At 42.5% G+C, this 13340-nt stretch overlaps 1 protein-coding gene across 1 annotated transcript in view; it reads right to left on the reverse strand.

Moving 5' to 3' along the window:
- Window positions 1-210: 210 nt before the first annotated feature.
- Window positions 211-13340, reverse strand: part of LOC148041038 (ATP-dependent Clp protease proteolytic subunit-related protein 3, chloroplastic-like) — a 39375-nt gene continuing 26245 nt past the window's right edge. The window contains exons 4-9 of the mRNA XM_087675924.1: window positions 2729-2788; window positions 2531-2627; window positions 2360-2433; window positions 2227-2280; window positions 2033-2116; window positions 211-709 (exon numbers count right to left, since the gene is read on the reverse strand). Coding sequence (XP_087532050.1) covers window positions 584-709; window positions 2033-2116; window positions 2227-2280; window positions 2360-2433; window positions 2531-2627; window positions 2729-2788 — 495 coding nt within the window. The 3' untranslated portion in view covers window positions 211-583. The remainder of the gene's footprint in view (window positions 710-2032; window positions 2117-2226; window positions 2281-2359; window positions 2434-2530; window positions 2628-2728; window positions 2789-13340) is intronic.

Consider the following 13340-nt stretch of genomic DNA (forward strand, 5'->3'; position numbering starts at 1 on the left):
TCACCTTTTTAGTATCTCACATACCAACCTTTTAAAAGAATGTTGCAAGTCCACCTTTACCTAGCTTAGGTTATGAAAGTTGATAATTTATATGCTAACTATCGATTGCCTTGACTTGGTAAATTATCTATGCTGCTAGATCTTATGAAAGCTTTGAAAAAGGCCACCCTTACAAGAAAGAAACACACCATGGAATGGTGGTTACTCCAAAACTTTCAACATATGTGCTCAAGGTCGATCTGATTATACCTTTTAACATATCTACAATGAGATGCTTTACCATGAAATAATTCTCTCAAAGTTTGCATGGTTAGGGCTAATACTAAGATTAGAAAGGATGTAGCAAACATACTACTCCATTCAAGATGAAAACAAAGACAATGACTTTTTCTTTGTTTGGGAGTGGAAGCATATTAAACTAAATGCTTGTCCTTCCAAAACTTTGATATGGAGACCTTTCTAAAACTGTTGTCATTTGTTTACACATTATGTTGCATCTACACCATGAAAATTCTAACATCTATCTTACAACTGTTTCACCCAAAAGTCGCCTATAAAAAGAGCAAGAATCCCTGCAACACAATCAGCCTAGACCTGCATTGTTTGCACCATAAGTCATGGGCTGTTCCATGACACGAATTCCCGCTCTCTTATCCCAAGCTTCTGTGGACAATGTCTCAGACATGGCTTCTTGTCCACGCCACAGTATCTTTGACAAAAAGGGCCACATGTTAGAAACAAGAACAGATTGGCATTTAAAATTTATGCTAGTTGAACATACTGCTGGCTGAATAGCTAACCCTTCAAACAGAACTACTTTCAAACATTCACCTCCATACCACCTGATGTGCAGGAGCTGACCCCAGCTACAATTGAAAAGAAAGCAGCAACAGCCTTAATCAATGGTCATGCTTAGGAGTACAGTGAAACTACAGTACCCTACATCGCTCCTCATAAGATTCACTTCTTGTACTACTATATGCGTGTAGCATAGTGACATGGAATGGGTTTTAGGGACAGATGAGAACTGGAATAAACCGAATGGGAACAAGAATTGTTGCCCCACCACCATGAGAGGAAGCTCTAAAATGGGGACGGGACCAGTATGGTGTGGGCATGGGATGGGGACAGGGGGGAAGCCCATGTCACTACGGATACAGAAGAATTCTAACTGTTAAGGTTCCCAGATGGACTCTCCTTGAGACCTAGTAGCCTCACGCATACCACCTAATTGTTTCAACCTCTCATAATAACCTCTCCTGAAGAAGTTACGGATTTTACCTTTAACTAGCTAATGACTCACATTGATGCAAATGGGTGGCAAATGCCTCACAAGACCAAAGTCCTCAAGAGCTGTCCAATGTCACTATGGATACAGAAGAATTCTAACTGTTCAGGTACCCAGATGGGCAATCTCCTTTGGACCTACTAGCCTCAAGCATACCACTCTACTTGTTTCAGCCTCTCATAATATCCTCTTTTGAAGAGGTCATGCATTTTACCTTTAATTAGCTATTGATGGACCTTGATGCAAACGGTGGCAAATGCCTTACACAAGATCAAAGTCCTCAAGCCTTCTGAATCTGTTCCACCAATACTATCCACTCTAGGCAAGCTGAGTTGAGTTTATGACTTTAGATACTAAACAGGACATCATTGTCTTTCCAAGACTTGTCTGCACTTTCAGCTTATTGGGGGGTGAGTGTGTGGTGTGGTGGTGTGTTTATACACCTATAGCAAGCATGTAAACCAGGTCTTACTTGAAATTGGATTTGTGAGGAGATTTCAAAAATAGATGGACATCTGGTCCTGCTAACTTTCAGAAAATGCAGGCTAAAACCCCTGCTATGAGCAAGCATTCTATAGGCTGCAGATTTAATGCATGCTGCAAAAGTACAAAATAGAAGCAAAGAATGATAGCTCTAAAAGTCAGTATAACCTGTATTAGGAATAACAAAACAAAAAGTCAAAGTTAGAGCAGACAAGGAATAGAAATATTTATAGGCATCTGTCCTGCAGAAGCATTATTTACCTTGTCAGCAACACCAAACTCGACCGCTTTCTTAGGATCCATATAATATGGACGCTGCATAACTTTTGAGACTTTCTCAAATGACTGTCAACCCAAAGAAAGGTCTGTAACTGACTATTATGAAAATTTGAGTAAAAATGACCTAAAGCATTTGGCGGCCATCATCACATTAAAACAATCCAGAGAGCACTTACATTCCCAGTATGTTTTGCAAGAAGTGACACAAGTGTGTCCCTGTTGTTAACAACCTACATACATAAAGTTCGCATTACAATCAATAATTGTGCATATAAAAACTACTTTCAAAACTGGACTGACTGTACAGACCTCTTTAGCCCTAATGTGAACATCAATAGCTGGCATTTGTCCTGTGGCTGGCAGTCGTGGTTGTTGAATCATAGCTATATAACCAGCAAAACAACAGAATCAACCTCTATTCAGATTATCATGATAAAGATTAGTTCTTAGATTACCACTGGATGAACTAATCTAGAAAACCTGTGGCATGGGGTAGCATGTAACGCCTCCCCTTTGTTCCAGCAGCAAGCAGCAAGCAAGCCTGCCCAATTGCAGCCCCCACAGCCACTGTTTGTATCTGGACAATTTAAAGCATTGATTATATTACACGCTGTGTTGCAGAGCAGAGCATAGCAAGTAAATACAACTCCAACTTCATCTGACTGTCACATAACACACCTCGTTCTTGACCAGCATCATTGTATCATATATTGCAAAACCCTCGGTCTCCATCCCAACCTAGCATCCAAGGTAGAATGCATGATGTGAAATTCTTGAACATCCATGTGAAAAAAATCCATTAAACCATACAATAATCACGCCCCAAACCAGAAACAATAGCACCCAATATTAGAGCGACCTATCCCCAGGCCAGTAAAGTTTTGCACTTGTATGCACATTTCTAAATATACACAGAGAGAAAAGTCTTTGTTATCAGAATCACAGATAGGCTAATTAATTTAATTGAAAATGAACTCTTAACCACGGTACCCCCTACCTCTTGGCAAAGCAACAATTGCATTAGCAGCGAAAAATTTCACACTATGGCATGTGGTAGATTAGTGTACAAGCTATATGATACGAGGACGAGGCAAAGCAAACAAGGTGCAATGTGAAACTTTCATTATGCTTAAGTTTTGCTCCAGTGAGCAGCTCACTTATGACTAATGATCAAGTCATTAAGTAGCTCTTAATCAAACACGTGATTTGATTATGGGACAGCTGGTTATTCATTTAGAAACTTGATATTTGCTATTTGGGGGACTCTTTTCTCTCCCATTTTTGAATTGAAGAGCTGTAGCAACAAGAGGTGACGCATGCTTTTGCTGGTTTTTCACGATGAACAGAAAGCAGAAAGTGTACTGCAGCCACCCCAAGGTGTTGGACAACTCGGAATCACTCTTTCTTCTCCTTTCTCTCTCTCGGGATGTGCATGCTCTGTTAAACAGCAAACCAGAATTAGGGTTTATGAGGGAATCCGCCCAAGAACTGCAAAACACAACCTGGATGAAGTAGCAAGTGCTTGCTAGAGATAGTGCCGATGTCGGGGAGGGCCCAGACTGCAAATGTAGCCAGGAATGATGGCACCTAGTGGAGAAGATGGTCGCCTAATGATGGAGCACCCAAACGCAGCTTGTAGAGTCAAATGCAAATGTTTGGATGCATGAAAAGTTGACACCAGCAGGAAGAAGAGGCCGCTAGCTGAAGAGACCCAATCACCCAATCACCAAGTGATAGAAATTGACGCCTGGTGGAGAGAGAGTGTCTACAGCCCAAAACATAGCCTGCAAGGTATAGAAGACAAGGCACCTGGTGCAAGGGAAGATGGAAACCACGAACTGCAATGCCCTCTAGGTGGGGTGTAAGCAATAGTGGAGAGATGGAAGAGAGTGACAAAATGTCAAAAGGAATGAATGAGTGGGGATAAAGAATGGGTGAAGTAAGTGCCGTCTTTACAAGCACAGAATATCTCAAGCACCACCTACTGAAGTCTCTCATGTGGAGCCCCAACTCTCTCGAGAGGCTCCCAAAAATCCTTTTTGGGGCTGTAAGTGGAAACCAAAAAAAGGAACGGAGGGAAAATGTATTGAATGAATTGGTTTCTCAACACCCCCTCTCAAGCCCGAAAAGGAGCAAAAAAGACGAGTGTAAGAGAGAAGAAGATCAACCCAGGGATCTATCAAACTACAACGAATGTGGAAGCATATGGACAAGGCTGAAAGACAATGAACACGAAAAAGAGGGAGAGAGAAAAGAGATAAAAGAACGTTGAAATTAAGAGGGCAGATATACAAGGGCTGTCGATGTATCTCCACGAGCCAGATCTCTCTCACCAACACCTAGAAGACAAGTGAGGATGGGCAGGCTACAAAGTGCCTATATGTAGCACAAAAAGAATGCGATAAAATATACAAGTTGGCCAACAAAACTGATCGACCAGCTGGCAGCCATCATAAATGCAGCCGACTCGCTGCACCCAGCCCAAGAAAATCAACAATCTGCTATCAGGCTGACAAACGGCATTGCCCTGCCTGCAATAAGGTGCCCGTACACTGATTGCTGAAAAAACCCTAGATAACTAACAATAAATGCATAAGTCCACTTGAGATAATTGACTACACCAATTGTATCCTAATAATGCTTATCCAAGGATGACTAATCTCTAACATCCCCTCTCAAATCCTAGACACGACATAAGAGTCAAGGATCTCAAGTGTTGTCAAAGAACAGTCTGAGGAAGCACCTTCATATACAAATTTATCAGATTATCCTATGCATGTTTTCTTCTATAATTTTGTTGGAACTCCTAGCCATCAAGTTAGGTTTCAATTTAGCTAGAGGCTTTGGTCGAGTTGAGCATGACTTGATAGGTATCTTGTCTTGTTTCGTTAAAGCATTAAGAATATACTCATTGACAAAGCTGACTATTTTATTTGCTAGGAGTGTAGTAGTTGTGATTCCACTTCATGTGGGAAGTAGTGACTAGAGGATCAATGGATTTGATCATGGCAATAGTTGTGGGCGACTACTATCATGTGAATTAGATCTTGGGATGAATTAGGAGTATTCCTAGACTTAGAGAGTTTTAATGTCCCCTTGTTAGTGCTTTTGGTTTCTTGTCCCTTTTCCTTCCCCTTCAGGATCAATAGTCTCATCCAAGATATTCTCTCGAATGAAATGGTATTGTATCACAACGTGGTTCGACCCAACATACAACACAAGGTTCCATACTAATGCAATGCAACTCTCATTGTCATAATGAAGGGTTGTAAGACTTGTCTGAGGGCAACCAAGCTCTTCTAGTAACCTCTAAAGCCGCACTAACTCACGTGTGGTAGAAGACACTGCTCTATACTCTACCTCGGTGGAAGAAAGGACAATTGTGGGCAGCTGCTTGCTACTCCACGAGATAACACCTACACCCAAAGTCAAACAATATCTTGTCATTGACCTTCGTTGGTCAACATCTCTAGCCCAATCTAAAAGCATCCAACCTGTAAGAACCAAAGGCGAATCTCCAATACCTACTGGATAATGAATACCAAGATCCGAGGTCTCCCTCATGAACCGCAAAATCCTCATAGCAACTAGTGTACCATCTTGGGTTCACTTATAAACCCGGCCAACAAACCTACAAGAAGGCACAAATCAATCACAGTGTTAAGAAGCCAAATCAAGGACCCAATCAACTACCTGCAATGGAAAGTGTCTAACGTTGGTGAACCTGCATGGGCCATATAGCCTTCCAATTCAGATCCATAGGAGTAGAAATGGCCTTACATCCCTCCATCACAAATGTGGTCAAAAGCTCCTACACATACCGCTGCTAGGAGATGAAAATCCCCCTTGAAGTTTAATGAATCTCATGGCCTAAAAAGACATGGAGAAGGCCCATATTCGTCATCTTGAACACTTTGTGTAGTGCTTTCTTCGTCTCCTTGACCTTTTGAGCATAGTCACCTGTCAAAATGAAATCATCCATTAAGGAAGGCAAACTTCACATCAAGCTCATAAACTGGCCATCTCCTATGGCTAGCTAAGGCAAGAATGGCCCTAATGATAGCCATCCAACCAGTAGGTGCAAAGGTGTCATGGAAATCTACCCCTAGCCGTTGTGCAAAGCCCTTTGCAACGAGCCACACCCTGTGCTTATCTAAAGTACCTTAATTGTGATATTTAGTCTTGAAGACCCATTCTACACCAATCACCTTTCTATGAAGGGGCCGAGGCACAAGATCCCAAGTGCCATTTTGCTCAATAGCATCCAACTCCTCCTCCATAGCCTTCTTCAAATGTTGTGACTACAAAGCCTCCATTGAGATGGGCTCCCTATCTTTGCATGGCACGAGTCATCAAATAGTAGTTAGTACAAACAAGCTCCATGAAATGTGTCTAGTTCCTCCGAGAATACCATGAATCATCCTCTAGCTGCCAATTCTCAAAGACTCCCTCAAACCCTAAAGCATGGAGTGTCCCTCAAACCAGAGGAGGAGGCCGAAACTCCCCTCGCCACTCTCCGTCAGTCAAAGTCTAGAAGGTCCATTGGAGTCGACTCAACCGATGAATCTAGTGGTGAAGCAATCTCCTCCACTGAGAATGGAGCCTCAATAGGCAAAGGCTCAAAAGGCACTCGAGTAGATGCCCAACTATAACCTAGATCTCCAAGAACAAGATAACACCCTTCTCTGTAGCTCGAAACTCCACAAACCGAAAATCTCAACTCGTGTACACCTCCTGGGAAGCGATATCATAAAGCATGTATCCTTGGGACTACAAACTATATCCCACAAACACATGTTTCTTGGAAGCCAACTCAAACTTGTTCCTCTTCTTCTTTGGGATATGAAAATAGGCATCACACCCGAACAACCTGAAATAAGAGACATCCGGCTTTTGTCCAAAATAAGCCTCAAAACGGATCATACCAACCACAACCAAAACGTATTAGCTCTTGGGAGACACTCCCCTCCCTTGTTGAAAAACACAAGCTCTTGAGTTTCTTGCAAGACTTGTTCTCTTTAAAGATCAACCAATCCTTGAAATGTGAGAATGCTTCAAACTTCAATGCTAAGAATACGCCCGGGTTATCTTGCTAAATTCATCAACAATTAGCATAAAATACAAACTCCCCTTAAGGGACTCCATTCCTCATGTGTCCACATAAGTCCGTTGAAACAAGCTCCAAGAGCTCCTTAGCCCGTCATGAAGCCTTGTTAGCAATAGCATCTCTATGCTACTTGCCAAGTATGCAAGATACACATTGCAAGTGGCTCACTCCAATCCCTAGCAACCCACATACCATCTGACCACAAGCTGCCTTTTGAAGATACTCGTAGTTGAGATGGCCAAACCGAGCATGCCAAAGCTCAATCTGAGTCTGTGAAAAAAAAAGAAGAGAAAAAAAGGCAAGAAAAGACCGCATCTTATAGACTCCATTCTCCTCACGTCCTACACAAAGAACCTGTCAAGATACACCATCAAGAACTCAGAAGTAGTCCTTATCAAGCTCAACCATCAAACCAAGAGCACAAATCTTGCTAGCTGAAAGAAGATGATACCTTACACCTAGCACATAGAGCACCTCTAAGGTGTGGGCACTGCCTTGCCCATCTAAAATCACCTACATATCACCCTTGCTGATGGGGGCCAAGGAACTATCACTTATAAGGATTTTTCCATGCATCGGACGCATACAAGCAATCCTATCTGAAAGAGTCATGCAGCGGGAAGTGCCACTATCCACAATCCACTCATGAGACTGTGGGGCCATCATCATTGCATCAATGGCCGTCGAAGAAACATCCTCTATCACTTCCAAGTAGAGGAAGACAACCGATGAAGGAGCAGCCACCGCTCCTGAGTCCTTTGTAGTCCTCTCCTACTTGGTGTCCTTGTCATTGTCACGCAATCTTTCTTTCAATGACCTGTCTTGCCACAGATGTGGCAAGTAGACTCCTTGGTTTTGTCCTGTTTGGACTTCTCATCCTTCTTTTTCTTCTTCTTCTTCTTGTTCTTCTTCTTCTTTCCCTTCTATTGGAAAGAATGACCAGTCAAAGCCTCCAACTTGGGAGCCTTCTGACCTTTGAGTTGTTCCTCTTGGTCCAAGACCATAGGAACCAACTCCCCCCACTTAAAGATCTTTGCGCACCCTAAAGCAATCAATGAATTGGGGAGGTAACTGAGAAAGAAGAGTTATCGCCATGTTCTCCAAGGTAACCACATTCCCTACATTTTGGACCTGCACCTGCAATTCTCGAAGCTTATTCAATATTGACATGCTCCCGTATAGAAGAAGACTTGTTAGGACTCAGTGCCCATCAAAACCTCCAAAGACACCTCCTTTATAACGGTCATCCAATTGTACATTTGATCTAGCTCCAACCATATCTTTAGAGTACTCGACGTGAACAATGACAACTAGAGTGCAAGACTGGAGTGAAAGAGAGAAAGAGGAAAGAACGAATGCGAGTATTCAATTCATCCCAATGTATCTATACCTTCATCAACTCAGCTTTGTCATCTGCAAAAAGCTTAGAGGCATCAGGGACTGCAGGACGGTCTATAGCCTCCATCACAAGCTCCGCCAAATCATGTGTCTCCTAAAACCCCACGTCAATTTCGATCAATATTGTAAATGGAATGACTTGTACAAAAGCAAGGGCCCCTCTAACTCTGTGCATGGTGCAAGTGCTTGCTAGGGCTTCCTCCACTCATCCTCAAAGATTTTCACCCACTGGAGGCGATGAAAACTCAAAATCTACTTCACAAGGTTGACATGTTCACCTTAGCCGCCAGAAGCTGAAAACACAAACTTTTAACACAAAAAATCCTCCTGATCAGATTTGCCTACAATCAATCAACCCTTTTACACTACCCTGATACCATATCAAAGTGCAGCCATGCGAAAGCATATAGACAAGATTGAAAGACAATGAATATGAAAGAAAAGACAGAAGAACGCAATATCTGCAGTCAATGAATGCTGAAATGAAGAGGGTAGATGTACAACGGTTGTCGATGTATCTCCTCAAGCCAGATATCTCTCACCAACACCTAGAAGACAAGTGATGGACAAAAGGCTGAAGAATGCCAATATATACCACAAAAAGAATGCAATAAAATATGCAAGTGGTCGGCCAGCACTAGCGGCCATCATAAATGCAGCCGATTGACTGCATGCAGCCCAAGAAAATCAACGATCTGCTGTCACACTCCCACGTGGTGTTGAGCTAAAACATGCTTTATAGCTGATTAGCATTTTTAAACAGCCCCAAAGCACACTTAATGAAAAACGCAAATTTGGTACACGATTCGTAAATGGTCCCCCAAAACCCTAATTTGTGGGGCATCCTTCAACATCTATAAATAGACAGGCTGCCCACCATTCAGTCTCATCCCATTAGTGCAAGTTCTCACTTGTCTGTTGTATTTGGTCCATCTACCATGGCAAATCCACAAACTACCTCCTTCGTACATTCAACTCTCCATCAACCAAGCAACAAGTAGCAGCCCTCCCTCAACATCAAGTTTCAGCCCTGCAATCTGCATTCAGCCTTTCCACCCCCAATAGATAGCTGGCAACCTTCTTCTCCCTACTAGCGGTCATTCTATAGTTGTGTTTGCAACTTCCAGCTGCCACCCTCAGCTCCAAGCACCTTCCCTACTATCGCCTCAATCATCATATCCTCCCGCAATCAATGTTTGGTTTTTTTCCTTGACTTTACACTCTAACTGGTGGTCACAACACTTGGAATCCGTCTTCAGTTGATGTCGCCCTCTAAAACTGCGTTGCTCTACCCTTGGGCATTCTGTACACTCTTACATTCATTTACAACATTCATTTACAACATTCATTCACTTCGCAGTTTCTTCTCTCTATGTTTGTCTCTATGTTTGAGTTTTGAGCTTTTTGCATTTTGCGTTTTGCATTAAGGGTTTGAGTTTTACTTGCCTCTGTCTCAATCTTTGTGTTTCAATCTTGGTCTTACCTAGTGTGTTTCCCAGTGCAAACCCAAGCATTTCTTCACACGTGGCACCACCCTTGCCCATAATGAGGTGCCCATACATTGGGACTGTTGAAAATGCCCAAATAACTAACAAGAAATGCGTAAGTCCACCTAAGAGAACTGAGTGCATCAACTATATATTGAGAATGCTAGTCCACGGGATGACTAATCTCTTACAAGATCTCAGTGCTCTACCTATAAGGCAACATGTAGTGAAGGAGAGTAGACAACATGAGCTGATAGAATCCAAATCTCAATCTCGAAAGAGAAGCCACAAGCTTGGTTACTCCATGCTGCAAGGTATATGCAAGCCTAACCACCAAGCCATGGCTGAAACATCCAAAGCTCTGAACTAGGAGGAACATGTTAATCCTGGGTGTGAAGGTAAAAAGAAAATGTGTAGATAGATTATGAAATGGGTGATGAAATGGGTGATGTGGCATAGAGATGTCAACCACCCCAACAAGGTAAAGGGTTGTTCACAAGGTGTGTGAAGAATCGAAGGATGAGAGAGGACCCCCTCCGAAGCCAAAGGAATGGGATCTCCCTCTAAAGAAGAAAGATGAGCCCCCTCTGAATCCCCTGCTGCTAAATCCCTCTCTAAGAGGGATAGAGAATCAAGAAAAGAACGGATCACAGCCTTTGAAACAACTAAAGACAAAGGAAATGGCATCAGCAGTATCTAGGGCCAAAGAAGGTATCTCGGGCTCCATTGGAATAGAGGTTGGCTAGCTTCCAGAGGTGGCTTCCTGAACCTAAGTAGAAGAGGGAGTGGAGGGAGGGATATCAAGATATCATACAGGAATCTCTTGGATGCCCTTGTCAAAGTTGGTTTCCGTGGAGCAAGATAGAGAAGATGAGAAAATATAGAGCTCCTAGGGAGCAAGGGGTGGACAACAATCACTTCCCAATGGAGCAGATTGTGGAGTCAAAGAAGAGAAAGGAATCAAACAACATGTCTCTCTCAAAAGAGTGGACTATCGAGAAGATGATATCCAACAATCACTCTCTCTTAGTAGAGCAAGCTACAAAACCGCATGTTGGGACCATGGAAGCCATCAAACCTAAAAATAGATGGAAAAAAGCTCTGTGGTGCATTGCGGTGGTCTCTAAGAGGTTGTGGTGCTAGATTATCCTCCTTTTGCTCATAAGGACTTAGTGCCTATCGGACATGTTGCCACCAGGTGGTGATACTTTTTACAATTGCTTTTCTTATTTACTTATATAAATATTTTATTTTTATTTTCTTTTGTTGCTATTGCTTTTTACCCCCGGAGTTCTCTCGGAATAAGCGAGATCTTTGCATGGCCAGAAGAGGCAACCATTGGGACAAATTGGACTAATGGTTTGTCTGAGCCTTAGGGCCAGTTCCATATTGAATGGGCACTGATGAATAGAATGCCAATGGTTTGGGACTGTGTGCTTAGCCACTAGAGATGGTGCAGGACAATGAGCCTGGCCAAGATAGAAGATGCACAAGTGAGAATGCTCGCGGAATAAAAGTCACTGTGACTAAGCCACATTACACTTTTGATGTGGTCACAATGATAAAAGTTGCACAGAATAACTCGAGGAATGCAGGGGTCACCATCCCTAAAATTTAGGAAGTTACTATTTTTGGACCCCAGAATCTGTTCACGTCATTGTCTTCGTTTTTACACAAGGATTAATTCTCTGGTCTGGGCCGAGGTCAAATTTTGCACCAATCATGGAGAATTTTAGACCGGAAGGTTTAAACAGGAAAATTGTTACATGTATGCCATGTGGTACAAATCCCCAAAAGAGAGAGAGAGAGAGAGAGAGAGAGAGAGCGCATTTTTAAAAAAACGTAATAAGCATAAGGGGCACATGGGAGAATGAAGTTTGGAGGAGCTGAGGGTAGATTGCTGCAAGAAAACCAGCCATGGAGAGTACTTCTACGTCTTTGACTCAAGCACGAAGGTAGAGCTTGCTCCCTCTGATCACCTCTCTCTCTATTCTCAAAAGAAACGCTTTGCAGGATGGATTGATTCCATCGAAGGTACAATTCTGTGTTTTTTTCTGCACATGCTGAATCATAAGAGCAGTGAACTCTGCTCAAGCTGAATCAGAACAATGAACTCTGCACACACTGAATCGTAAGAACAGTGAACTCTGCACATGCTGAATAAGAACAGTGAACTCTGTTCATGCTGAATCAGAACAGTGAACTCTGCACATGCTGAATCGTAAGAACAATGAACTCTGCTCATGCTGAATAAGAACAGTGAACTCTGCTCATGCTGAGTAAGAACAGTGAACTCTGCAAATGCTGAACAGTAAAAACAGTGTGCTAGACAGTAAGAACAGTGAATTTTGCACATGTTGGACAGTAAGAACAGTGAATTTTGCACATGCTGGACAGTAAGGGATGTTGATCTGCACATGCTGTACTGTTCCTATGCAGCTCGGATTTACATAGAAGAGATGAAAACCAACTATTCACAGGTTATGTATTTTGGAACATTACCATTTTTGTAATTTTCTATCTTTTAATTGATAAAGAAAAACCAAGAGGGGCGCCGGTCTTCGGGGCCAATCTGGTGTTGAGCGAGGGAGAGAGGTCTCTGTTTATGTGTGTGTATGTAAAGTCCAGGTGTTAATTGAAGGAACTACCGCTTTATGTGAGTCATAGACCGGTTGCATGGTTGCATCCCCAGGATTTGAATTCTTTTCTGTAAGAATTTAAGCTCGGAGAGTTTTGGGTGAAAAGGCCATACACACAAGTTTTATAGAGATTACAAACATGGATAAAGGCAAAGGAAAACTCCCCCATGAAGAAGAGAGTTCTTCTTCTGCTCATAGACACCAAAGAGAGAGTATTGGTGCACAGGTATCAGCACCTTCTAGAACCGAGATTGAACCACATGATGAGGAGTAAGAATAGGAGGACTTGTTTATGGCACAACTCCTCAATATGGTTGGCTCTTTCCAACAGCTGGTAAAGAATCCTCAGATGCAAAAAATTTTGAAGTCACATAATGAGAATTCTCAAGCTGAGTCATCACATCATACCATGGAGCGCTCAAAAAGGCAAACCTCTAATGTGCATGAGCATGTGGAAAAGACACCAAACATGGAGACAGGTCCAGTGCAACAAGAAGCACAAGCACAGGATTAGGGAGTCAATGGTCAAGGCAGTTATGCACAAGTGGCACAGTAGACTATTCCTCCTCAGTTTGCTACTTATCCTGGTCACTTTGGTGGTGGGTCAGTTTTTCAAGCAATGGCTGTATTACCCACGGGTTACCAGGGATACTTGCCTA

Source organism: Lygodium microphyllum, chromosome 1, assembly GCF_053477565.2.
Source record: "Lygodium microphyllum isolate KBCC chromosome 1, Lygodium_microphyllum_v1.1.10, whole genome shotgun sequence".
Classification (NCBI taxonomy): Eukaryota; Viridiplantae; Streptophyta; class Polypodiopsida; order Schizaeales; family Lygodiaceae; genus Lygodium; species Lygodium microphyllum.